At 46.2% G+C, this 27028-nt stretch overlaps 3 protein-coding genes across 7 annotated transcripts in view; all 3 read right to left on the bottom strand.

Moving 5' to 3' along the window:
- SMARCC2 (SWI/SNF related BAF chromatin remodeling complex subunit C2) overlaps window positions 1-27028 on the bottom strand; it is a 209476-nt gene that overhangs the window by 36477 nt on the left and 145971 nt on the right. For all 5 annotated transcript variants that reach the window (XM_082245457.1, XM_082245459.1, XM_082245460.1 and 2 more), the window contains exons 17-21: window positions 24474-24536; window positions 24132-24390; window positions 19170-19331; window positions 18901-18965; window positions 11811-11937 (exon numbers count right to left, since the gene is read on the bottom strand). In XM_082245457.1, the coding sequence (XP_082101583.1) occupies window positions 11811-11937; window positions 18901-18965; window positions 19170-19331; window positions 24132-24390; window positions 24474-24536 (676 nt within the window). The remainder of the gene's footprint in view (window positions 1-11810; window positions 11938-18900; window positions 18966-19169; window positions 19332-24131; window positions 24391-24473; window positions 24537-27028) is intronic.
- On the bottom strand, window positions 184-1047 carry LOC309545996 (structural maintenance of chromosomes protein 3-like; the record flags this gene model as incomplete). Its single annotated transcript, XM_082245467.1, has 1 exon — window positions 184-1047. One exon carries the CDS (start codon window positions 1045-1047, stop codon window positions 184-186), a length of 864 nt encoding a protein of 287 aa, XP_082101593.1.
- LOC309545994 (structural maintenance of chromosomes protein 3-like) lies at window positions 1051-3812 on the bottom strand (the record flags this gene model as incomplete). Its single annotated transcript, XM_082245465.1, has 1 exon — window positions 1051-3812. The coding sequence occupies exon 1, from the start codon at window positions 3493-3495 to the stop codon at window positions 1051-1053; it is 2445 nt and encodes an 814-aa protein (XP_082101591.1). The 5' UTR covers window positions 3496-3812.

The following is a 27028-nucleotide window of genomic DNA, read 5'->3' as shown; positions in this document are numbered from 1 at the left end:
CATAGTACAAAACATGAAAAGCCTGCCATCTGAAGTATTAAAACAACTCTTGAAAAAAAAAAAAAAAAAACTGGCTAAACGAGCGCAAAATTTTACACTTTTTAAATATACAGAACCCGATGCAAAGGTAACAGCGGGTAACACTTTGTACAATGCCTTCCGGCGGAACTAGCAACAGGTGCATCAACCATGAGTCGTGTCATCTTCCACAAAGTCCTTGGCCTGTTCTGCTGTAATCACTTCAATGTGGCTCACCTTATTTCTAAACTTCACTCCATAAAACTTGTCAGCAGATTCTAACAACTCAGGCCTGAAGGTTGTGGTAATGAATTGAGCATGTGACGCCAATTCTAAGATCATGTCTGACACAGCTTTTCTGTGCTGTGCATCCAGAGCCTGATCAATTTCATCAAACAAGTAAAAAGGGGCCGGGTCACATTTCTGGATTGCAAAGATCAACGCAAGGGCCACCAGGGACTTCTGTCCTCCGGACAGCTGCTGCATCTCTCTCATTTCAGCTTGCTTGCCAGTGAAAGAAACCCGGATTCCAACACCAGTAAACTGATCAACAGATGGCCCACTGCTCTGTGAGCTGGAGCCTTTTTCACTCTCGGCGCTCCCTTCCCCTTCATCTTGAGATTGGCTCCCCTCTACGTCCCCTTTCTTCATCACCAGTGTGGCTTTTCCTCCTGGCACCAGCTTTTGGAACACTTCACTGAAGTTCTTTGATACCTGCTTGAAAGTAAGCTGGATGGCCTTGTACTTTCGAAGCTCTAGGACATTCATTAGCTCCATGATGGATTTGTAACCTCGCTCCAGCTCTTCCTGACGTTTAATGAGCTTCTCTTTCTGCTCAGAGAAGTTCACAAACTGGTCCAAAGCTTTCTTGTTGACATGGCTGTACTTCTTCAGCTCTGTGTTGCACTGCTCCAGCTTGCGGAATAGCTGTTTTAAAGTTAACGTCTGGTATTTTTCAAAAGCCTCCTGCAGAAGGGAGCCCAGTTCTCTGATCTTCTTCATACATTCCTCTTTCTTTTTCAAGAGCATTCCCTATCTGTTGGTCATCTTCTCAAGTTCCTTTGTGTCGTGATTAATAGCGTCCATATTTTCCTTTTCCATGTGCTTCCATCGATCCATGCTCTTCACAAGATCTTTTATTTCTGCTTCAGTTTTATCAATATTTACATTGAGACCTTCTGATCGTGCCACTGTTTCCTTGATACGTTTGTTGATGTTCTCCAGTTCAGATGTGGTCGCAGTAAGTACTGTCCCCCCCTCCATCTCTCTTAGCTCATTCAGTTCCTGCTCTACTTGATCCAGCCTCTTCCGTAAGTTCTCATTCAGGTACGTCTCTACTCTAGTAATTGTGCCCTCCAGCTTGATTCTTTCATTCAGGAGTTGTCGATTGTCCTGCTGCAACTGTCGGATTTCATCGTTCAGTGCATCTACCCTCCTTTGGTCTTCCAGACTTAGCTGTGATAACAGGTCTGTCCCCAGCTCTGCTTTAAGGGAATCCCGAGTTGACTCCATGGCATGTAAACTGGCCTCCAAGCTCTGCAAGCTGCGTTGCTTCGGCATGAAAGTCTTTTCAGACTGCAGACGCTTCTCCTTCAGCATCTTCATTTCTGATAATATACTGTCTCGTGATGCTTTAAACTTCCTCTGCTGTGTCTCAATCTGTTGCATCTGGTTCATCAGCTGGTCAATTTCATTATTAATCCTTTCAATGTTTCTGCGTAGGTTCTCGTTTAGCTTTGCCTCTAAAGCATGCAGTTCATCCTCTACTTTCCGCACATCTTTCTGCAGCTCCAGACGAGACTTCCTGGTATCATAGTAACCACCAGTCAGTGCACCCCGATGGCTGACCTGGTCACCCTCCAGGGTGATACAATCCATGGTGAATGCCCTGGCCAGCTGTGTGGACACCTCCATACTTCGACAAATAAGTGTCCTCCCAAACACATGCTTAAAAGCTTTATCGAATCTGTTAATGTACCGTAGCTTACTGATCATTGGAATGGCATCATTGGTCTCTGGGTAGGCTGTGTCTCTAACATCCAACTTATTGAGCGGTAGGAAAGTAACTTCTCCAGGAAGATTCATCTTGTTAAACTCCATTAAGATCTTAGTGCTGACCTCATCTGAATCGACAATATGATAGAACAACCTGTTCCCTGCTGTGACCTCCACACAAGTGTAAAAGGCAGGTTCACAGTCAAAATTAGTCATGACGATGCCATGGTAGCCATTAATAACATGCTGATTAATTCCCTTCCTCCGAAAGTGCTCCAGAACTTTATTAATGCTGTCAATGCCATTTAAAATTGCCTTTCCTGTGGCAGCCCGAAGCAGCTGCTGTTTCTTCTCCAGGTCCTCCCTCTTGGCTGCTAGGGCCTGCTGTTCTGCATTCTCCTCTCTCCACAAGTAATTTCGCTCGCTTTGTAGCTCATCCTTCTTATTTTTCACCTCATAATATTTTTTATCCAGTTCTTCCACCCGAGCTTTCACTTCGTTCAGATCTTGATCTAGTTTAGTGTACTGCTCAAGATTTTTCTCCTTATTTGCTTCAGTATCTTCTAGATCTTTGTTTATAGCTGCAATCTGGCGTTTCTTGTCATTAATGGCCTGGTCTAAAGACTTGAGCTCTTTCTTAATCCACTTATCTCTCTCTTCTTTAGAGGTGAACTGGCTACCACGCCCTTGCTTGGCATACAGGTCAGTCCTCTCCTGTGTAGCTTGAGCCAGTCTTGCAATGCCGCTTTCTTCTTTCTGTTTCACACTGCTGAATTTGGGCTCAGTTTCAGCCAGCTCCTTCTGTTTCTCCTCAATCTTCTCCAGTAACTTCTGCCTCTCTTTTAGTAGACGTTTCCTCTGCTCGCTGTTCCCAGCTAGCTCATCCTGTAGATCCTTGGATTTCAGCTCCAGTTTGGTTCTCTGTTTTATCTGCTCCTGCCTTTCTGTGCTCAGTTGCTCCTTCTCCTCCTTCATCCCACAGATCTTTGATTTCAACTCACGCACTTGACGCTCAATTTCCTCCATTTTATCTCTGGCATCTTGTTGAGCATCTCTCAACTGCCTTGATTTTTCACCACTAGTCTCACGCTTTGAAGAAAGCTCGTCCAGTTTGGCCCGGGTTTCATTCAGCTCCTGGTTGTAGATAGTATACTCTAGTGCTCTCCTCATTTTGTCCCATTTCTGGTATTGGGCCAGTTCTTCCTTCTCTTCCTCTAGGGTGTGTAGTCGCTCTTCGATGTACTTCAGTAGCTCATTGATCTTTTCATGTTTACCCTCAGTTTCCTTCATCAATGAGATACTCTCTTCTTTCCTCTCATCGTACACCCTAGTCACAGCTACTTCCCGCAGCAGTTTCAGACGCTGAGAGTCTGGAGCTGTGGCCATCTGATTAATCTTTCCCTGTTTTACAATGTAGTACGGATTACTGCCTGAAAAACCAGCACTTTCCAAAAGATTCATTACATCATTCTTCGTCACCATTTTTTTGTCAAGGAAATACTGATCTTTTTTGGCTCCAATCACTCTTCGTAGTGACACCTCCTCCTTGTCAATTGGCAATCTGTTGTCGGAGTTATCGAATATAATTTCCACGAAGGCAGAAATGACTCGAGGACCTGTTCCTTCATGTAGAAGAGCCAATCTCTGCTCTGGACGGAGATGACTGAATTCATCACTAAGAACAAATTGGATGGCATAGAAGAAATTACTCTTGCCAGATCCATTTCTTCCCACAATAACATTATGCTTTGAACTAAAAGGATCAACAATAGTCTGATCTCTGTAGCTGCGAAAGCCTTGGATGATAACCGTTTTAAGATCATGGGGGGTAAAATCGAAATTGTGATTTTTTTAACGATTAATCGTGCAGCTCTAGGTCAGTATGTGAAGTGCAGCATACAGTACAGTGGTCAGTGTGTGGGGCGCAGTACAGTGGTCAGTGTGTGGGGCGCAGTACAGTGGTCAGTGTGAGGGGAGCAGTACAGTGGTCAGTGTGTGGGGCGCAGTGTGTAGTACAGTGGTCAGTGTGTGAGGCGCAGAGTGCAGTACTGTGTTCAGTGTGTGAGGCGCAGAGTGCAGTACAGTGGTCAGTGAGTGAGGCGCAGAGTGCAGTACAGTAGTCAGTGAGTGAGGCGCAGAGTGCAGTACAGTGGTCAGTGAGTGAGGCGCAGTGTACAGTGGTCAGTGATAGGCGCAGTGTACAGTGGTCAGTGATAGGCGCAGTGTACAGTACAGTGGTCAGTGAGAGGCGCAGTGTACAGTGGTCAGTGAGAGGTGCAGTGTACAGTGGTCAGTGAGTGAGGCGCAGTGTACAGTGGTCAGTGAGTGAGGCGCAGTGTACAGTGGTCAGTGAGTGAGGCGCAGTGTACAGTGGTCAGTGTGTGAGGCGCAGTGTACAGTGGTCAGTGTGTGAGGCGCAGTGTACAGTGGTCAGTGTGTGAGGCGCAGTGTACAGTGGTCAGTGTGTGAGGCGCAGTGTACAGTACAGTGGTCAGTGTGTGAGGCGCAGTGTACAGTGGTCAGTGTGTGAGGCGCAGTGTGCAGTACAGTGGTCAGTGTGTGAGGCGCAGTGTGCAGTACAGTGGTCAGTGTGTGAGGCGCAGTGTGCAGTACAGTGGTCAGTGTGTGAGGCGCAGTGTGCAGTACAGTGGTCAGTGTGAGAGGCGCAGTGTGCAGTACAGTGGTCAGTGTGAGAGGCGCAGTGTTCAGTACAGTGGTCAGTGTGAGAGGCGCAGTGTGCAGTACAGTGGTCAGTGTGTGAGGCGCAGTGTGCAGTACAGTGGTCAGTGTGTGAGGCGCAGTGTGCAGTACAGTGGTCAGTGTGAGAGGTGCAGTGTGCAGTACTGTGATCAGTGTGTGAGTTGCAGTGGTCAGTGTGTGAGGCGCAGTGTGCAGTACAGCGGGCAGAGTGTGAGGCGCAGTGTGCAGTACAGCGGGCAGAGTGTGAGGCGCAGTGTACAGTACAGTGGGCAGTGTGTGAGGCGCAGTGTACAGTACAGCGGGCAGTGTGTAAGGGCGCAGTGCACAGTGTGTGAGGTACAGTGTGTGAGGTGCAGTGCACAATCTGTGAGGCGCTGTGCACAGCGGTCAGCCTGTGAGGTGCAGTGGTCAGGGGGCAGTGTGTGAGGTGCAGTGTACAGCGGTCATTGTGTGAGGTGCAGTACAGTGGTCAGTGTGTGAGGTGCAGTACAGTAGGCAGTGCGTGAGGTGCAGTGCACAGGGGTCAGTCTGAGGTGCAATGGTCAGCGTGTGAGGCGCAGTGCAGTGTGTGAGGTGCATTGTACAGTGGGCAGTGTGTGAGGCGCAGTGCAGTGTGTGAGGCGCAGTGTACAGTGGTCAGTGTGTGAGGTGCAGTGCAGTGAGTGAGGTAGTGTGGTAGGTGCAGTGCAAAGTTGTCAGTGTGTGAGGTGCAATGCATAGTGAGGTGCAGTACAGTGGTCAGTGTGTGAGGCTCGGTGTCTTTTAGGCCCGGTCAGCACACAGTGTGTACAGTATGAATTCTGTGGCCCTGTCAGGCCTCGGCTCCCTGCCTGGCTCTTCCTCCGCCTCCCCCCGTGCCCAAACTTTTGATCCCCACTGTACCTCCCAAAAAATGTTTGAGCACGGCAACAAGGCTGGACGCCTGCTGGTTTATCTGGCGCACCCAGACCAGCTTCCAACGTCGATTCCCCTCCACCCTGGGTGGGGTAGTTGACTCCCCTGCTGACATCCTGGATGCTTTCATGTCTTTTTACACTGAGTTGTATTCTACCACCGTGCAGTATGATGATACCCAACTGATGGATTATATGTCTGATATTCCTCTTCCAGTGCTCACTAGAAAGCGTAGGGATTTGCTGGATGCTCCTCTTACTAAAGAGGAGATAGAGAGAGCCATTGCACAAATGCCTAAGCATAAGACACTGGGACCGGATGGGTACCCGGTGGAGTGGTATGACAGATACAAATTTTTACTGAGCCCCTATCTTCTACGTACCTTCAATGCAGCTTTTGATGCAGGTATACTTCCCCCCTCGATGCGAGAAGCCTTAATTATCCTGATCCTTAAACCACACAAAGACTCTTTAGATTGAGATTCTTACCGACCCATTTCTTTACTTAATGTAGATACGAAAATATTGGCAAAAGTAGTGGCAAATTGCCTGACTGCAGTCATTCCATCCTTGATGCAGAATGTCCAAAGGGGTTTGGTTCTGGGTCGGTCCACAAGAAAGAACATTCGCAGACTTTTCCAGAACCTGCAGTTTCCGCATGCCCACTCCAGCATCCGGGTTATTGTATCGTTCGATACACGTAAGGCATTCAACAGTGTGGAATGGCCTTACCTGTTCAGGGTCTTACGGCTCTATGGCCTGGGTCCTCGGCTGATTACCTGGATCAAGCTGTTTATACACTAACCCGGCTGCTAGGATTCGGATTAATAATAATCTTTCCCCCATCTTTCCCATATCCTAGGGGACGCAGCAGGGATGCCCTCAGTTATATACCGAGGATGGCCTCAAGGCCTTTGTGCACTTGGCTGAGGAGTATACACTCTCACCCAACTCCCTATTCTCCTATCTCCAGCTCCGACGTGCTCTGAGAGCTGAGTTTGGTTTGGTTTTGCTTTATCCTCGCCCTTACATATAACTCCACTAGTTATTACTCTGCTTTACTGCTTGACTCTAACCCTAAATTCCGCTGGTCCAGCATAGATGTCCAGCTCTCTGACGATGACTGGGAGAAATTTGTGGATACTTCTAAAACTATCGTGATAGCTTCGAAGGACAAAATTATCCAGCTTAAAGTTTTTCACCATAGTCACCTCACTCCGGAACGCCTGCACAGAATGGCATTGCGCGGCTCCCTGGACTGCTTCAGAGGCTGTTGAGGCAGAGCTGATGAGCTGATTTTATGCACTGCTTCTGGTCATGTCTGGTGGTCTCTGACTTTTGGTCTGAGATTGGCAGATTTTTATCTACTGTGTTGGGCGTCCCCAATAGCATTCACCCTAAAAATTGTCTGTTGGGCGTTTTTGGTGACCTGTCTCTCTCCACCCATGTTAAGAAACTGTTACGTATATTGTATTTCTATGCCAAAAAGACTATCCTTTTATGTTTGAAGGACCTTCTCGACCCTCCATACATACTTGGCTACTATTGGTTAATGGTGCTTTACCCCTATACAAACTTACCTTTGAGCTGCGTAAGCGCACACATCTATTTGATAAGATATGGGGCGGATGGATATGTAGCCCCCTTACCTTGCCTCTGCAGGATCTAGGTGACTAAGCTGAGGGGAATACGACTTTTTCCCTGATGTACACAACTTTGTACTTTAATGTTATCGTTCCCATATTGTCTCGCTTGCACTATTTGCTATGACGATAGACTTCTACCTGTTAACTCTACTACTCATATAATATGGAAGGCACAGACTGATTACGGTTGTAGTCAGTGTTACCTGTTTGTATGTTGCTAACTTTATTTTCTTGTACTGTCTTGTTGGTTTTTGCTTTTGCTGTATGCAAAAATTTTCAATAAAAAATATCTATAAAAAAAAAAAAAAAAAAAGAGTTGCAGAAAAGAATGATTCTAGTTCATCAAGGGGCGGCAGTAGCCCAAACTACCAAAGGCCTCTTCTGCTATCCTTCTAAGGCATTCTGCCATTTTCTGAACTCACCTCAGAAAAGGCACTTGCCTGGCCCCCGATTTGCTTTGCCTGCAGTCAACTATGCCGTCTTTCCCTCCTCCTCCATGAGGTGGGTCCAGATGGGGTTCACACTCTTAGCAGCCTTCTGGCTCTTAGTAGCTGAAGAGCCTATTCTTTTGCGCCACTATGGGGGTCCAGTGTCTCCTCTGCGCCTTACACCCCTCCCGGGTCGCGATGCGCATGCTTGGCGTCTTCCCTGTTCAGACAGGAAGTTCTGGTTTCAGAACGTGGCTTGGAGTGTACTGGGTCCTCCCCTCATCGCTGCTGATGTTATGCGGCTGGCCTTTTACAGCATGGGGCCCACTGTTTGCAGGGGAGCACAGGAGGAGACCCGAGCTGCTGAGTGGGGCAACAAGCGGAGGGACCGCCATGCTGTGTCCTACTTGCCTGTGCCACAAGAGGCGACCTGTGAGAAGTCTAAAAGGCGTGCAGGTAGAGTGCGGCCCTCACTGGCGTTCCTGAACCTGCCTCACAGGAGTACCATCCGACTCTCTAGGTCTTCTGGTCAGAGAAAAAAAACAAATGTTTTGCTGTAGGAGAAACACAATCAATACCGAGGGACAAGGGGAAGGGTGGGGCCTTTTAACAGCTGTGAACTGATTGTGTTTCCTGTAGGGTGGAGCCTCTCATCTCTCATGTGTTGCCGTCCTGGAAGGTGAGAGGAGAATTTTTTTTTTATATGAAGGAAAATGCATGAGAAAGAGCTGGAATATGCAAAGCTGAAATAGAATTTCCAAAACGGCAAAAACAAAATAGTGAATTCTGCCAGGGATCACTTACTGCTAAAGTATCTAAGACCTATAAAAAGTTAGGAGTTGAATGAGCCCACCCCACCAGGCTCTGCCTATAATGAAAACATTACTTTTAGGTGGAAAAATCCAACAGGAAAAGTCAAACAGCAGAACACAGTAACTGTATGAAGGTAATGTTAATTACAGTAGTGAAAATAATTATTTGATCCCCCTGTAGATTTTGTAAGTTTACCCACTTACAAAGAAATGAAGGATCTATAACGGTTATCATAGGTGTATTTTAAATGATAGAGACAGAATATCAACCAAAAATCCAGAAAACACACTTGATACAAATGTTATAAATTAAGTTGCAGTTCAGTGAGTAGAATAAGTATTTGATCCCGCACCAACTAACAATAATTCTGGCTCCAACAGACTGGCTACAGTATGTGCTCATATGGTACACAGATTAGTCCTGTCAATTATGGAAGGTGCTCCTAAGGACAACTTGTTATATGTATAAAAGACACCTGTCCACAGAATCTCTTTCTTCAATTCAAACCTCACCATCATGGGCAAGACCAAGGCGCTGTTAAAGGACATCAGGGACAAGATTGTAGACCTGCACAAGGCTGGAATAGGCTACAAGACCATCAGCAAGAAGCTTGGTGAGAAGGAGACAACTGTTGGAGCGATTATTTGCAAATAGAAGAAATACAAAATAACCTTTAATCGCCCTTGGTCTGGAGCTCCATGTAAGATTTGGCCTCATGGGGTAAGGAATGGATAATCATGGGAAAAATGAGAAATCAGCCCTGAACCACACGGGAGGAGCTTGTGAATGATCTCAAGCTAGTTGGGATCACAGTCACCAAATAAACTATTGGTAAAACAATACGCTGCATTAGAATAAAAAACCTGCAGCGCCCGCACATGTACAGGCCTGTCTGAAGTTTGCCAATGAACATCTACAGTATCTCACAAAAGTGAGTACACCCCTCACATTTTTGTAAATATTTTATTATATCTTTTCATGTGACAACGCTGAAGAAATTACACTTTGCTACAATGTAAAGTAGTGAGTGTACAGCTTGTATAACAGTGTAAATTTGCTGTCCTCTCAAAATAACTAAACACACAGCCATTACAGACTGGGCCGCAGGGCAGTATTCCAACATGATAACGACCCCAAACACACCTCCAAGATGACCACTGCCTTGCCAAAAAATCTGAGGGTAAAGGTGATGGACTGGCCAAGCATGTCTCCAGACCTAAACCCTATTGAGCATCTGTGGGGCATCTTCAAACAGAAGGTGGAGGAACGCAAGGTCTCTAATATCCAACAGCTCCGTGATGTCGTTATGGAGGAGTGAAAGAGTACTCCAGTGGCAACCTGTGAAGCTCTGCTGAACTCCATGCCCAAGAGGGTTAAGAGAGTGCTGGAAAATAATGGTGGCCACACAAAATATTGACACTTTGAGCCCAATTTGGACATGTTAACTTAGGGGCGTACTAACTTTTGTTGCCAGCAGTTTAGACATTAATGGCTGTGTGTTGAGTTATTTTGAGGGGACAGCAAATTTACACTGTTATACAAGCTGTACACTCACTACTTTACATTGTAGCAAAGTGTTGTTTCTTTTGTGTTGTCACATGAAATATATAATAAAATATTTTCATAAATGTGAGGGGTGTACTCCCTTTTCTGAGATACTGTAAATGAGTCTGAGAAGGATTGGAGAATGTGCTGTGGTCAGATGAGACCAAAATTTAGCCCTTTTGGCATTAACTCGACTTGCCGTGTTTGGAGGAAGAAACATGCTATGCTATGACCCTAAGAAAACCATCCCTGCAGTCAAGCATGGAGGTGGAAACATTAAGCTTTGGGGCTGTTTCGCTTCTAAAGGTACAGGCCGACTTTGCCGCATTGAGGGGCCAATGGATGGGGCCATGTATTGTAACATCTTGGATGAGAACCTTCTTTCCCCAGCCTGAACACTGAAGATGGGCCGTGGATGGGTCTTCCAGCATGACAATGACCCAAAACATACCACTATGGCAACAAAGGAGTGGCTCAAGAAGAAGAACATTAAGGTCTAGCTAGTCTCCAGACCTTAACCAAATAGAAAATGTATGTAGGGAGATGAAATCTCGAGTTGCCAAGCGAGAGCCAAGAAACCTTAAGGATTTAGAGAAGATTTGTAAAGAAGAGTGGACCAAAATCCCTTCTGAGATGTGTGCAAACCTGGTAACCAACTACAAGAAATGTCTTACCTCTGTGCTTGCCAACAAGAGTTTCTCCACCCAGTAAGTCATATTTTGCTTGGGGATCAAACACTTATTTTACTCACTGAACTGCAACTTAATTTATAACATTTGTATCATGTTTTTTTTTTCTGGATTTTTGGTTGATATTCTGTCTCTATCATTATGAATACACCAATGATAAAAAAAATTATAGACCCCTTAGCTGATCCGCTCACACTGGATGGCCCTCTCCCCTGCCCCCCCCCCCCTTTTGTCCTCTTTTCATGTGTTTGTCCTGTCTTCCCTTTCCCCCTCCCCTCCTCCCGGTCTTCCCCCCCTTCTAAAGTAGCGCTTCCTGCTCTTTGCTCTGTACTTCCTTTACCTGTTCTCTTTTTTTTTTCTCATATTTTTCTCTCTTTTTTTTTTTTTGAAAAATTCCCCCGTTCTTGTAAGGCATGCATGACACTACGACCTCTTGTGGTTTCTCGGATTGGTGACCCCGTCGGATGCTCCCCGCACTCCGGTGTGCCGGCTATGTGACAGATGCCGGTAGGAGTGTGGGTCTGTCTGGGAACCTACCGTCCTGAGACGTACCTTAATGCATTGTATGTTATCGTTTCTCACATACGGCTATGTTTATATGATTTACGCCTCATGTTACGCTGTTTTCTTGTTACTTGGCTGTATTTCAATTCACTGCCTTAGATGACTTGTATGCCTTTATCTCCTCAATACACATTGAATTTGAAAAAAAAAAAATTATAGACCCTTCATTTCTTTGTAAGTGGGAAAACTTACAAAATCTGTAGAGGATCAAATAATTATTTTCCCCACTGTACATGTCACGTAAGCAAAATACCGTACTTACGATTTCATGACAAGGGTTTTCAGGACCAACACCCTCATGTCACTTTCCTGCTAGGTGTAAACACAACAGAAGTTTCTAAAATTCAAAAATCTAATTATTTTAGGCTCATTTTGACCAGGATGCATGTGTTAACATGTCCATCACTGACTGGTGAACACTGCAGACCTATCCAATGACTATTCTTCTGAGAAAACAGGCACAGCTCCCTGCTAGCAAATGTAGAGCACAGAAATTAGTGTGGAGAAAGTGAAACCTACCCATATCTACGTCACTCTTCTCAGAGTCCTTGTCTGTGTCATCTTTGATCTTCTCTTCCTCTTTCTTAGCAGGATCACTAGCACGCTCCTTTACATCCTCTTCTACTACTGGCTCAATAGGTGAATCCTGCAGAAGCACAGAAATGACAGCTTATGCTTTTGTTGGCTATTCAGAGCTCCATCTGATAAAAAGAGGACTCCTGTGGTAATTTCTTTTATAAGAAACGCAACAATCTTATTCTATAAATGAAACGTTAACAGTTTTTTCTATTCAGGAACAATAGATAGACAGTAGGTACCACCTTTTTTTCTTGCTCTGTACTGTAAGCAACACACATCAACAATAACTATAAATTTGACATAAGTAAGATGAGTCAATAAGGCAGTGAACACAGTATTGATAATTCAACCCCAATTCCAAAAAATGTGGGATGCTGTGTAAAATCTACATAAAGGAATGCAATGATGTGCAAATCCTATAAACCCATATTTTTTTCACAATAATAAATATATCAAATGGTAGTGCATTGCACTAGCACAGAACGTAACACAGGGAGGTTGATTTACTAAAGGCAAATATACTGTGCACTGCAAGTGCACCTCAAGTGCATTTGCTCTAGATTTGCGGGGAAGCTATTCTAACTTCTAGCACCCAATCATGTTGAAGTAAATTTTTGACTTACCGTAAAATCCATTTCTCTGATGTTCATTGAGAGACCGCTCCTGATCTCCAAGACCATTGGGTTATACTGCCCCCTACAGGAGTAGGACACTAGGCAAAAAAATAATCTGGCTACGCCTATGGGCAGTCTCAGGGGGAATACTCCCTCTCTCTGCTATAGTTACTAAGTTTTGTTACAAGCAGTGTCAGAAGAATTACAACTCCACAGAGGGGTGGGTGCTGTGTCTGTCAATGAACATCACAGAAAAGAATTTTACGGTAAGTCAAAAATCCCATTTTCTCTTTCCTCCATTGACGGACAGAGCTCCTGATCTTTATGACCATTGGGACGCCCCAAAGCAGTGTTAAACATGAGGGGTGGGAACAGCGAAAAATTCCCAAGGCTAAACAGTAACCAACCAGGCAACAGGAGCTCAACCAAGAACTGGAGCAAACCTGAAAAAACAATACACTTTCAAAGAGGATAAAGTCCTCTAAACAGCCGCCTGCAAAACCTTGCGACCAAAAGAAGCATCCGCAGATGCCAACACATCCATTTTATAGATCTTTGTGAAAGAATGCACCGACGACCAGGTGGTCACCTTGCAAACCTGCGTTACTGACGCCTAATGACAGGAGGCACTATGTGCCCAAGTAAAGTGCGCCTTTACATTGAAAGGAGGAACCTGACCCCTGATGTAATAGACCTGAATAACCGTCTGTCTGATTCATTTGAAAATGGTCACAGAGGAAGCGGACAACCCTTTCCGAGGCCCATCCATGAGCACAAATATTGAAACTGACTTCCTAAAAGACTCCGTGGCTGCCAGGTACACCCTAATTGCCCTGACCACATCCAAGGCATGCAAGGCAATTTCCTTCGAATGTTTCGGCCTGGGACACAATGTCTTCATTCAAACAAAAATCAGAGACAAACTTTGGAAGGAACGACGGACAGGGGCGAAGAACCACCTTATCTCTGTAAGGTGACGGACAGGATAACGCCGGCAGTTCCGACACCCTGCGCGCAGAGGTGATAGTCACCAAAAAAAGCCACCTTCTGAGACAGCGTAAGTAAGGGAAACTCCCGAAGATTCTCAAAAGGCGGCTTCTAGAGGACCGAAAGCACCAAACTGAAGTCCCAAGGCTGCAATGAAGACTGCACTGGAGGAACCAAATGTCAGACAGCCTGACGAAAGGTACGCACCAGGAAGTGTGTGCCAAGGGGTCATAGGAAGAAGACCACCAAGGCCGACACCTGGCCCTTGATGGTACTTAAGGCCAATTTCTGTTTAAACCCCCCCCCCCCACCCCCATTGAAGGAAGGTCAAGACCTGAGCCACCGAGAAGGAGCGTGGATGAACCTCAAGAGACTCACACCATGCAATGTACGTCTTCCATGAAGATAGATTTTCCTAGAAGTAGATTTCCTAGCTTTTAACAGCGTTGGAATCACTGACTAAGATAAACCTCTATCCATCAGCACTTGGTGATCAACAGCCAAGCCGTCAAAACCAGCAACTGTAAAGCAGGATGGAAGATTGGTCCTTGGCACAGCAGATCCTCCCTGAGAGGAACTCAGGCGACCAGCTGCACCAGATCGGTGTACCAAGCCCGGCGAGGCCAGTCCAGAGCCACTACGATGACCGAAATCCCTCCTGCCTCGATCCTGCGTAGAAGTCTTGGCAGAAGCTTGAGAGGAGGGACCACGTAAATCAGACGATACTGACCCCACAGGGACACCAGTGCGTTTGTGGCGTCCGCCAGAGGATCCTGTGACCGAGCCACAAACCTCTGCACCTTTCTGTTGAGCCGAGACGCCAACAAATCCACCTCGGGGGTGCCCCACCGGAGACACAGCTGATGAAACACCTCGGGATGAAGGGGTCACTCCCCTTGGCCCAACGCCTGCTGACTGAGGTAATCTGCCTGCCAATTTTCCAGCCCCCGGGAATGTTTACGGCAGAGAGGGCTGGAACGAACAGTTCTGCCCACCTAAGAATACCAGCTACCTACAGAGCCGCCAGGGCATTTATTGTGCCCCCTTGGTGATTGACATATACCACGGCTGTGGCATTTTCTTGATTGAATGCTCACAGGGCATCCCTGAAGACGATCCATCCAATTATACAGACACTATCTGATCGCTTGGAGTTCCAAGACAATGATTGGTAGTCTGGACTCTTCCAGTGTACAGATCCCCTGAGCAGAGAGCCTGCGAAGTCTTGTCCCAATTGGCCAAAATCTCCATTTGCAGGGACCTCCTATGGAACTGTGCATACGGAGCCGCCTCGAAAGTAGAGATCACCAGGCCCAGCACCTGCATGCAAGTCCGGAGAGATGACCATCTGCAGGGACCTCCTATGGAACTGTGCATACGGAGCCGCCTCGAAAGTAGAGATCACCAGGCCCAGCACCTGCATGCAAGTCCGGAGAGATGACCATCTGCTGGACAGCAAGAGGCATTTGGAGCGTGCAATTTCCAGAGTTTGTCCAGAGGAAGGAGCACTCTGACTAAGGCCGAGTCCACAGTCAGACCCAGATAGTCCAGCATTGTGGATGGAACCAGAGCAGACTTCTGAAAATTCAGAATCCAGCTGAACTCTTTAGAGTTCATTTGGTGATTTCCATGTTTTCCACCAGAGCAGTAGGGGACTCCTCTCGAAGAAGGAGGTCGTCCAAGTATCCCAGTACTGCAATCCCCCGTTGACGTAACAATGCTAGCACCAGGGCTAACACTTTTTTGAAGACCCGAGGAGCAGAGGGTAACACCACAAACTGATAATGCTCCTCTCCCATGACAAAGCGGAGGAAGCGCTGGTGACCGCCACATATTGGAATGTGAAGGTAAGCATCCTTGATGTCGATAGAGGCAAGAAAATCCCCCCTGATGCAGGGATGCCACTACCGTGCGAATGGACTCCTTCCTGAACTTCTGCACCCACACAAAGCAGTTTAGCACCTTGAGGGCCAGGATTGGATGCACCTTGCCTTTCTTCCTGGGAACTGTAAACAGGTTTAAGTAAAAACCCTCAAAACGTTCCAAAGTCGGAACCGGGACAATCACCCCTTGAAGCAACAGGTCTTGTACTGCCCCAAACAGACCCTTTAAACGGTCCGGGGACAGGCGCAAGTTGGAAGGAAAGAACCTTGCCAGGGGACAAGAGTGAAACTCGATCTTGCAGCCGTACCAAAATGACTTTGTGGACTCATTTATCTTATACCAGGAAAGTCCACAGGCCCGGAAACCAACAAAGATGTCCCCCCACCCCCGATATGGATGAGGGCGCACCTTCATGCTGAAGGAGCCTTGCCCCTGGTACTTGAGAAGCCTGCTCTCGGCTGGTGGGGAAATGTGCTCCAAAGACTCCATGAGTCACCAAGGGGACACCACAAAAAGTGTAGAACACTGCAAAGGGACAACCCCCACCATGCTGGCAGCAACACTCAGTCAACAGGCACAAAAGCACCAGCAATCCTCAGCAGAGAGGAAGAAACAACCAGAACCCCACCAGACCCACCACCCAGCAGAAACAGGCACCTGCAGCTACCAGGATGCACTCCACGAGCAGCGATCAGAAAGTGAAAAGACACAGGAGTCAGCCCCGGAGGATGAGGAGGGGCTCCCACCACTGAAAGGGCTCCACTTGTATGGCCACCGCTATTTTTAATGGCAAACCACCGCAAAACGGCCGTCGGACTACACAAACATGGCCGCCGTGCATAGAAACACACAGGCTACAGCAAAATGGCAGCACCACAAGGAACCCAGGAGGGATTCCTAGGCCTCAAGGACAGGCTCAGGCAGGACGGGGGGCCCTGGTAAAAACCCCCGAGGGTACAACCCCTCCCTCCCTCCGCACAGCCGATCGTCCTGTCGCCGGCGGCGCAACCCCCCGACCCCCGACCCCCTTTTGCCAGCTTAGCGCCCTGCCCCCACCCCAGAAGGAAGACCAGACCACCCACACAGCCCCAGCATAAGTGGAGGTGGGGGGGTTTGGGATGGGGGACAGATGAAAGGGGGGTGCCTGTAGGGAAGGAGGGGAACCCGGGGGTCTGACCGTCCCAAGGAGGGGCCCATGTCCACCCCAAAACCCTCCAGGGGGAGAGAGGGGACAGCTACTCACCATACCAGGAACCAGGCAGGCACCGGTCCAGACAGAACCCCTTGCCATCAAAATAGGGGGCTGTCAGCCAGGAGGAACGCTGAGTGGCGTATGCGAACTCGCGAGGTGTTTAACTCGCAGGCCAGCCCCAGTCCAGTGGAGCTATGTCGCGGTCTAACTAGTGCTGAGCTGAGGTCTGCGTGCGCTCGCTGGCCAGACTGGGGTGACCACTGGATCTACATTATCCAGCCCGTCGCCCAGTCCGACAGTTGACTGTAGATCTTACAGAAAAAAACCAGGAGATAGAAATTCTGTCTGAAAGAAAAAATTTTGCCAGAACCAGAGATCCCAGCAAGGAACTACAGTAGGTCCTTACTCCTGACTAGGCAGAAAAAAAAACTGATTACCTATAGCAAAGAGAGGGAGAGTATACCCCCTGGGACTGCCCATAAAGGTGGTCAGATTCTTTTTCTGCCTAGTGTCCTACTCCTGTAGGGGGCAGTATAACCCAATGGTTTACGAAGATCACGATTTGTGACGGCACGAATGAAAGAGAACGAAAGAGAAATGCTTTTTCCTTTTTTTTCCTTGCATGTGATATATTCTTAAGAGTATTCTTTGCAAAGTGTAGCGTAACCTTATTTACTAAGCGCTCTGGAGCAAGTGCAGTTAAAATGCACAGTATATTTGCCTTTAGTAAATCAAACCCAAAGTGTTTTTACAGGTTTGAGATTGTCAACATCCTAAATGACTTTGAACTTTTTTACACAGAAAATGCAAAATAATAACCACTTTTCCTGGCACTCCAAAATGTAGACAAGGAGATAAAGTTCTCTAAAGCTGATCATAAATGGTGCGATTTTCTTTCCTGCAACCACGGGATGCAAGAAAAAAAAATAGATTGATTCCCCCATTAACAAAGTCAGTATTCTCCCGGGGAAGTGGGTGGAGGCACGGGGAGCCGTCCTTGCCGCAAAAACACACAGTGATTATTAATTGGCTATAGCTACAGACAATAATCGCATGGAAAAAAATCAGCATGCTGGTTGTACCCAATTTAATCGATCAACTTGGGTACATTCAGCCTGTCCATACATGGTTCAAATCTCAGCTGGTCCCTGCTGAATCGGCTCAGAGTCTAACTGTTTATGGCAACTTTAGACAGGCTCCTCCAGACCGTTTATAGAGAGACGTTCTCTCTAATTGTAGAATCGGAATGCTGATTAGGCAGGTTAGGAACTACCTCACCCTAAATAACAGACAATTCAATTGGCTCTATCCACAACAGCTGAGAAAAGACTGGAGAAAAGAAAATGCCACAAAGAGGGGGACCCCACAAAACTCAACTCTTCTGCAACAGCTCGGGGACAGGTAACTCTATGACCAAAGGGAAAAGGACACAAGAGGTAGCATGTAGTAGATTCATCTACCAAATAAACATTTTGGCTTAAAGTGCCTGCAGGTGATAAAAGGCTTCCAGCGCCCATGTTGGACAATAAAAGATGAAGCTGAATCTTGAAAACATTTGGACTATCAATAAAACGTTATCCACATTGACTGTTTTCTACACAGGAGGGCATATGAGTGCCCCACAAAGGGGATGCCATGAGAAAGAACAAGGGACAACACTGAGACCAGCACCTAGGAGAAAATCTGGAGTGCAGTGGCAAGACTAACAGGTCAGAGACCTGGGTGAATGTCAATCAGTGGATATGGGCCTTAACTGACCAGACAGACCAGAGGGTCCTCACTGGGGACAGACAGGTATGGTGGGTCTGATGCATGTCATGCAAAACTACTGGACCCACATGTTCCAAAAGAGACATATATATTCTTTGGAAGAGAGAACAGTGGCTACGTTTTCAATACAGTTCCTGAAACCGAGCTGGCACAGGAATTGGAACAATGATCTTTAGGTACAAGAGACCCGTGAGGGTGGGGGTGGGGGTAGAGGTAGGTCTGGAAATCTGTGTGGTGGCACAGGTAGGTTGAAGGTTAGAAGCTGAAGAGAGCACTGGTGAAGACAGCTTAGTCTGTAATTTTAAACGGGCATTCCCTGCACCTACATGCCTGAAGAGCAAACTATCTATGAGCCTACAGGGATTAAAAAACATCCCTTCACCTAGAAAAGTGAGGCATAGCTTTATGGTGATGAAGGCCTCCCTTTGGGTTTAGCAGACGTCTTACACGAGATCTTGCAGGTGGCCGGAAAACCAAGGTGGGTTAGTTTAGGTCAAGGTAACAAAATATAATTGCACTTTGCATAAAGAGTACTTATCCTTTAAATGCAAAATAACTATGTTGTGTAAAATTTAAGGCTTACCTTTGGTTCCTTCCTCTCTTCTGTGGGCTGTGGTTCAGAAGGAGGTTCTTCTGTAGTATTTTCCTCTACAAATAAAGCATTCATACAAGAATTACATCATAGACAAACATTTCTGAGTTATTGAAATCCAGTATAACATGTCTCCTGTATCTCTCTACATGATCCATGATGCACCTAAAAGGATTATTCTGCCAAGTATATCACTAGAAGTAATCACTGTAGCTGAAAAATAACAGAAAACTACTAGAAAATATAAGGACTGTGCTCACCTATTCGCTCATTCTCTTCACAAGTAGTGCCAGCAATTCCACTACTCTCGAGGCCATAACTTGGATCAGCTTTGCCAGTTATTTTTGCTGCATCTTCCACCTTACGAACGTGGGCTTCTACTAATGCTGTGGGAACCTCCTCCTTCATCTTGGAAAACTCCTCTATTAGGAATGAGAGAAAAAACATTTTAGCAACTGTTTCACCAGAAGAGCTAATACTCAAATATGAAGAGTAGGAGATAATCACTCTGAAAACAAGGTATAGCACCATCAAGTTATAGATACAATCAAAAGTCTATACATTACTATCTATTTTACTTCTGACTTTCATCTAAATCTATAAGGGGTGCCTTTCAGTTCAACAACTTTCAGGTAACTAAGTGTACCAGTGAGAAGCGTATAACCTCTAGGGAAGGAGTATCTCCAGAATGTCTTATCTGCAGTAAATAGCGCTTTTCTCTGAAGTGTCTGTGCCCCCTGATCCCCACAACCTACCCCCCCCCCCCCCGAACAAAGCAAATCCCACTATAGTGTGTACTTGTCTCAATTAACCACTTGCCTACAGTGCACTTTCACCCCCTTCCTGCCCCGACTGATTTTCAGCTTTCAGCGCTCTCACACTTTGAATGACAATTACTCAGGCATGCAACACTGTACCCATAAAAAATTTGTGTCCTTTTTTTCACACAAATAGAGCTTTCTTTTGATGGTATTTAATCACTACTGGGTTTTTTATTTTTTGTGCTATAAATAAAAAAAGACTGAAAATATTGTGAAAAAACGCATTTTTCTTTGTTTCTGTCATAAAATTTAGCAAATGAGTAATTTTTCTTCACAAATTTTGGCCAAAATTTATACTGCTACTTATCTTTGGTAAAAATAACCCAAATAAGTGTATATTATTTGGTCTTTGTGAAAGTTATAGAGTCCACAATTTATGGTGCTAATCATTGAAAATTGATCACACTTGACCACACCTGATGTACTGAAGGCCTATCTCATTTCTTGAGACACTAAAAAGTCAGGAAAGTACAAATACCCCCCAAATGACCCCTTTTTGGAAAGTAGACATTCCAAGGTATTTAATAAGGGGCATGGTGAGTTTTTTGAAGTTGTCATTTTTTCCCACAACTCTTTGCAAAATGAAGATTTTTTTTTTTTACAAATTGATGTATTAACAGGTTATTTCTCTCACACAGCATATGTATACTTGCAACTACACCCCAAAACACATTCTACTACTCCTCCTGAGTATGGCGATACCACGTGTGTGAGACTTTTTCACAGCCTGGCCACATACAGAGGCCCAACATTCAAGTAGCACCGTCCGGCATTCTAGGAGCACAAATTACACATATCATTTCCTGACAACCTATCGTACTTTTGAAGGCCCTGGAGCACCAGGACAATGGAAACCCCCATAAAATGACCCCATTTTGGAAAGCAAACAGCCCAACGTATAATTTTTGAGGCATAATGAGTCTTTTGAATATGTCATTTTTTTCCACAAGTTTTTGGAAAATGTGGAAAGAAAATGAAAACACATTTTTTTTACACAAAGCTGTCCATTTATGCAATATTACTAACACATAGCATGTACATAGCAAAAATTGCACCCCAAAATACATTCTGCTATTCCTCCTGAGTATGGCGATACCACATATGTAACACTTTTTCACAGCCTGGCCACATACATAGGCCTAACATTCAAGTAGCACTTTTCACAAAGTTGTCCATTTATCCACTTTAAGACTGGGCCTATTTTTGACACTTGGTGTTTACAAGCTAAAATCATTTTTTTTGCTAGAAAACTACTTAGAACCCCCAAACATTATATATTTTTTTTAGCAGAGACCCTAGAGAATAAAATGGAGATCGTTGCAATATTTTTTATCACACCATATTTGCGCAGCAGTCTTCCAAATGCGATTTTTTTTAAAAAAATTCACTTTTTTGAACTAAAAAATAAGAAAACAGTAAATTTAGCCCGATTTTTTTCCATAAAAAATGTGAAAGATAATGTTATGCCGAATAATTAGATACCCAACATGTCATGCTTCAAAATTGCGCATGCTCACAGAATGGCGCCAAACATTGGTACATAAAAATCCCCATAGGCAACATTTTAAAAATGTCTGCAGGTTACTAGCTTAGAGTTACAGAGGAGGTCTAGGGCTCAAATTATTGTTCTCGCTCTAACGATCGCGGCGATACCTCACATGTATGGTTTGAACACTGTTTACATATGTGGGCGGGACTTGCGTATGCGTTTGCTTCTGCGCGCGAGCTAACGGGGACAGGGTGCTTACATTTTTTTTTTTTCCAATTTATTTTATTTATTATTTTTTTTATTTTTACACAGTTTAAAAAAAAAAATGTTTTGATAATTTTTATTCCTATTACAAGGAATGTAAACATTCCTTGTAATAGAAATAGGCATGACAGGTCCTCTTTATTGTGAGATCTGGGGTCAAAAAGACCTCACACCTCACAACTACACAACTACACTAAAAAATAAAAAAAAATAAAAAATTGTTGAAAGAGGAAAAAAAAAGAAAGAAAAAAAAAAAGCGGCCCTTTAAACCGGTTGCTAGGCAACGTCTTTAGACGTAGCTCCGGTCCTCCAAGACCATAGAGTCGAGTGAGGGCCATCTTGCTCTCACTCGACTTCCTGTCTCTGAGGATCCGGGACCGGATATTATTCCCCGCTGCCGGCGGTCCCGGTAAACTGGGAAAACGTCTGGGACGCGGCAGGAGGGGGGCACCTCTTCCCCTGCACCGTAAGGGTAATTCCGTGGCGAATCCGCCACTGGGACCACCCTTATCTGAAAGCCGACCGCCCGCCGTTTCAAAAAATACCGGGGTTATGGGGGCTATCTGCTGCCATAACCCCAGTATTTAGCTTTTAATGGCCGACGCATATAGTCGTTAGGCGGTCAGTAAGTGATTGCATGTATATGGCAAACAGGTGACGATGACTGATGGGGTGACAGGTGACGATGACTGATGGGGTGACAGGTGACAATGACTGATGGGGTGACAGGTGACAATGACTGATGGGGTGACAGGTGACGATGATTGATGAGGCGACAGGTGACGATGATTGATGAGGCGACAGGTGACGATGATTGATGAGGTGACAAGTGACGATGATTGATGGGGTGACAGATGACAATCACTGACGGGGTGACATGTGACGATGATTGATGTTGTGACAAGTGACGATCACTGATGGGGTGACAAGTGACGATGATTGATAGGGTGACAGATGACGATGACTGATGGGGTGACAGGTGACGGTGATTGATGGGGTGACAGGTGACGGGCGATGGTCACTGATGGGTGACAGGTGACGGGCGATGGTGCACGGCGGTACTGATGGCAGTCTCTGGTGACCGGTGAACTTTAGGCTATGTCCACATGTGAGCGTAGCGATCGCGGGCAGAAACACTGCGATTCTGCCCGCGATCCAGAAATCATTGCAAATGGCGAGACGCCTGTGCGTTGCCCGTGATTTGCAGTATCACCCCAAACGCTGTGCGATGTTGCAGCGATTTCCGCCTGCCGAATCGAGGTTACATCAGGCAAACAACGCATGACGCCCCAAAGAAGCTCTTGTACCTTTTTTGGGCGTCAGGCGTTGTTTGCGCGGTTACCGCGATTTGGCAGGTGGAAATCGCTGCAACATCGCACAGCGTTTGGGGTGCTATTTCAAAAAACGGGCAACGCACAGGCGTCCCGCAATTTGCAATGATTTCCGGATTGCGGGCAGAATCGCAGTGATTCTGCCCGCGATCGCTACGCTCACATGTGAACGTTATGGGTGTCAATTTCTGGGCACTGATGAGGTGACTGTTGGGTGACAGGTGACATTGGGGGGGGGCTGAGGACTGTGTGGGGACATTTATTTGTGTGATTTTACATTTGACATGTGTACAGAGCAGTAACTCACTATTTCTAGCTCTGCTCTCCTCATACTGGAAACTGTATGAGGGGAGAAGAGCTAGTAACAGTGAGTTACTGCTCTTTGTTTACATTTTGTGATCGGCTGTGAATGGATTCACAGCCGATCACTTAGTAAACAGTCACTGTCAGTGACTGTTTACTACTGCCGGTGACAGCTGTGTTCCTACGGAACACAGTGCCACCGACATGACAGCGCTGTGCGCTCCCGATCGCGCATGCGCGGTCATCTCCCGGGCGCCTCCATTGTGATCGGCTGTGTCATTGGAACACAGCCGATCATGTGGGAAACAGCCACGCCCATTGGCTGTTTCCCCCCTGCCGGTGACGGGGGGTGTCCCGGGGACACCCCGACACCGGCAGTGCAGGGCGGCGCGCACGCGATCGCGCGCCTGCCCTGTATCCTGGGATCATGTCATATGACGTCTTCCCAGGATAATGGTCGCACCGCTCCGCCGTCAATTGACGGCGGGCGGGCGGCATGTGGTTAAGATCACTAAGTGTAATTTCTGTCTGCTGCCTCCTTCCTCTGATATCTGTATGAGTCACTTCTGACAAGGTTTCCTGACACCAAGAGAAAAATGGGGACAGGGGAGGGAGCTCCAGCTTATTGACAACCTCAGGTCTGTTCATGTGTAAAAGGGGTGTGTGTCCCTTCATTCCAATCAGCTCTCCGCACTGAGCTCTGCAAAGTGTAACTTCAGCTCCCCACCTCTTTTTTTTTTAAAAGCACAGACAAGCTTTATAATTTCTGGACTTTGTATCAATGTATAGAAAAGAAGACTGCAGCTAAACCCTGATTTTGCAACAATTTTAATTAGAATACTGGAGCTCAGATCCCTTTTAGTGGACATCCTAACAGTCAGAGGGTCACTTTTCTCTAAATCTACCACGTCCAACTACATTTTGAGACTAAAAGAGGTTCTAAAATTCTAGGACTTGTCAAATGCAGCTATTCATTTCAATGCCTACAGTATAATAAATCTATGAAAATAATACCTAAAGCGGATTTGGCTGCAGCGGATGCTACACGAGGGTCCACCACGGAGGCCAGGAAGGCTACAGTACTCATTACAGGGTTGCCAGACTGGCTAAATGGTATAGGTTGATAGGCCAAGGGACCAAGAGATGCTTCAGAGTCCTCTAAATATGGGTCCTCAATAGGCAACCGCAGAAAGTGCAAAATACATTCATCTTGAGTGCGACTGCCAACATGTTCAGACACCTTGTTCCAGTCATCTTTGTACATTTCTAGAGCCTGTCAAGGATATAATGAAAAATATTGGCATATTTATTACATTTACATGAACTGCATTAATGAACCTGTCCATTAACGATTACCTCCAGCAGTAACAGAGTCTCCTGCTCAGTCCATTCCCTCGTGGCACTTGCAGCAGATTTACTCTACAAAACAATATAAAAACAAACTGAAGTCACTGCTAGCAATTGAGAAATATTTAAAAGAATAAATGATAAGAATGGTGCCTGTTAAAAACACAATAATGAGATTTTTGACTTACCGTAAAATTAATTTCTCTGATGTTCATTGACAGACACAGCTCCTGATCTTTATAACTATTGGGTTATACTGCCCCCTACAGGAGTAGGACACTAGGTAGAAAAAGAATCTGGCTACGCCTGTGGGCAAGTCCCAGAGGGTATACTCCCTCTCCCTGCTATAGGTACTCAGTTTTGTTACAAGCAGTGTCAGAAGAATTACAACTTCACAGAGGGGTAAGGGGGCTGTCAATGAACATCAGAGAAATTGAATTTACGGTAAATTAAAAATCCAATTTTCTCTTTCGTTCATTGACGGACACAGCTCCTGATCTTCATAACCCTTGGGACGTCCCAAAGCAGTGTTAAACAAGAGAGGTGGGAACAGCATGTAAATTTGCCAGGCTAAACAGTAGCCAACCCGACAACAGGACCTCAACCAAAACAACTGGCACCTACCTGAAAGAACAATACACCCTTAAAGAGGATCAAATCATCTAAACAGCAGCCTGTAAAACCTTGCGGCCAAAATAAGCATCCGCAGATGACAACATATCCACTTTATAGAAGTTTGTGAAAGCGTGCACCGACGACCAGGTGGCCGCCTTGCAAACCTGCATCACTAATGCCTGATGATGGAAGGCCCAGGAGGCAATGAGAGCCCAAGTAGAGTGCGCCTTGACAGGGAAAGGAGAAACCTTATCCTTGATGGAATAGACCTGAATCACTGTCTGTCTGATCCATCTAGAAATGGTCGCTGAGGAAGCGGACAACCCTTTCCGAGGCCCATTCACGAGGACAAATAGTGAGTCTGACTTCCTAAAAGACTCCGTAGCTGCTAGGTACACTCTAATTTTCCATCCCACATCCAAGGCATGCCATGCAATTTCCTTTGGATGTTTCGGCCTGGGACACAAGGAAGGCAAAACAATGTCTTCATTTAAATGAAAATCAGAGAAAACCTTTGGGAGGAATGACAGAGAGGGGCGAAGAACCACCTTTTCTCTGTGAATCACCAAATAAGGTGAACTACAGGATAATACCACCAATTCCGACACCCTGCGTGCAGAGGTGACAGCCACCAAAAATGCCACCTTCTGAGACAGCGTAAGAAAGGGAATCTCCCGAAGATTCTCAAAAGGAGGCTTCTAGAGGACCGAAAGCACCAATTTGAGGTCCCAAGAAGGCAACGGAGACCACACTGGAGGAACCAAATGTCAGACACCCTGAAGAAAGGTACACACCAGGGAGTGTGTGGCCAAGGGTAGTTGGAAGAAGGCCATTAAGGCCGACACCTGGCCCTTGATGGTACTCCAGGCCAATTTCTGTTCAACCCCCTGTTGAAGGAAGGTCAAAATCTGAGTCACTGAGAAGGAGCGAGGATGAACCCCAAGAGACTCACACCATGTAATGTACGTCTTCTACGTACGGTGGTAGATCTCCCTAGAAGTAGATTTCCAAGCTTTTAACAGCGTTGGAATCACTGACTTGGATAAACCTTTATCTATCAGCACCTGGCGTTTAACAGTCAAGCTGTCAAAGCCAGCGACTGTAAAGCAGGATGGAAGATTGGTCCTTGGGATAACAGATCCTTCCTGATAGGAAGCTTCCAAGGAATGCCGGTGACCAGCCGCACCAGATCGGCGTACCAAGCCCGGCGAGGCCAGTCTGGAGCCACTAAGATGACCGGAATCCCTTCTGCCTCGATCCTGTGTAGAAGTCTTGGCAGAAGCTTGAGAGGAGGGAGGGTGTAAATCAGATGATACTGACCCCACGGGCCATCAGCGCGTCTGTGGCATCTGCCAGAGGATCCTGTGATTGAGCAACAAACCTCTGCCCCTTTTTTTTGAGCCGAGACTCCAACAGATCTACCTTGGGGATGCCCCACCGGAGACACAACTGATGAAACACCTCCGGATGAAGAGACCACTCCCCTTGGTCCAAAGCCTGCCGACTGAGGTAATCCGCCCGACAGTATTCCAGCCCAGGAATGTATACAGCGGAGAGGGCTGGAACGAACCGTTCTGCCCACCTTAGAATGCCAGCTACCTTCTGAGCCGCCAGGACACTTCTTTTGCCCCCTTGGTGATTGACACAAGCCACGGCAATGTCATTGTACTATTGAATGCGCACTAGACATCTCTGAAGACAATCCTTCCGATGATCCAGGCACAGTCTGATCGCTTGGAGTTCCAAGACACTGTGTTCCAGTGTCCAGATCCCCTGAGCAGAATTCTTGCCGAGGACGCCTCCCAAGCCGGACAGGCTGGTATCTGTGGTAACCACTGTCCAATACAAGGGGAGGAAGGATTTGCCCAGACGAAGCGCCGGAGAATGAAGCCACCATTATTAGGGCTTCCTTTGTTCCCTGGCTTGGCCCGATCTATTTTGCCCAGAGA

The sequence above is a fragment of the Pelophylax lessonae genome (genome assembly GCF_965119305.1).
Source record: "Pelophylax lessonae genome assembly, chromosome: 2".
In the NCBI taxonomy this organism is placed as follows: domain Eukaryota; kingdom Metazoa; phylum Chordata; class Amphibia; order Anura; family Ranidae; genus Pelophylax; species Pelophylax lessonae.
This window is presented reverse-complemented; position numbering and strand designations above follow the sequence as displayed.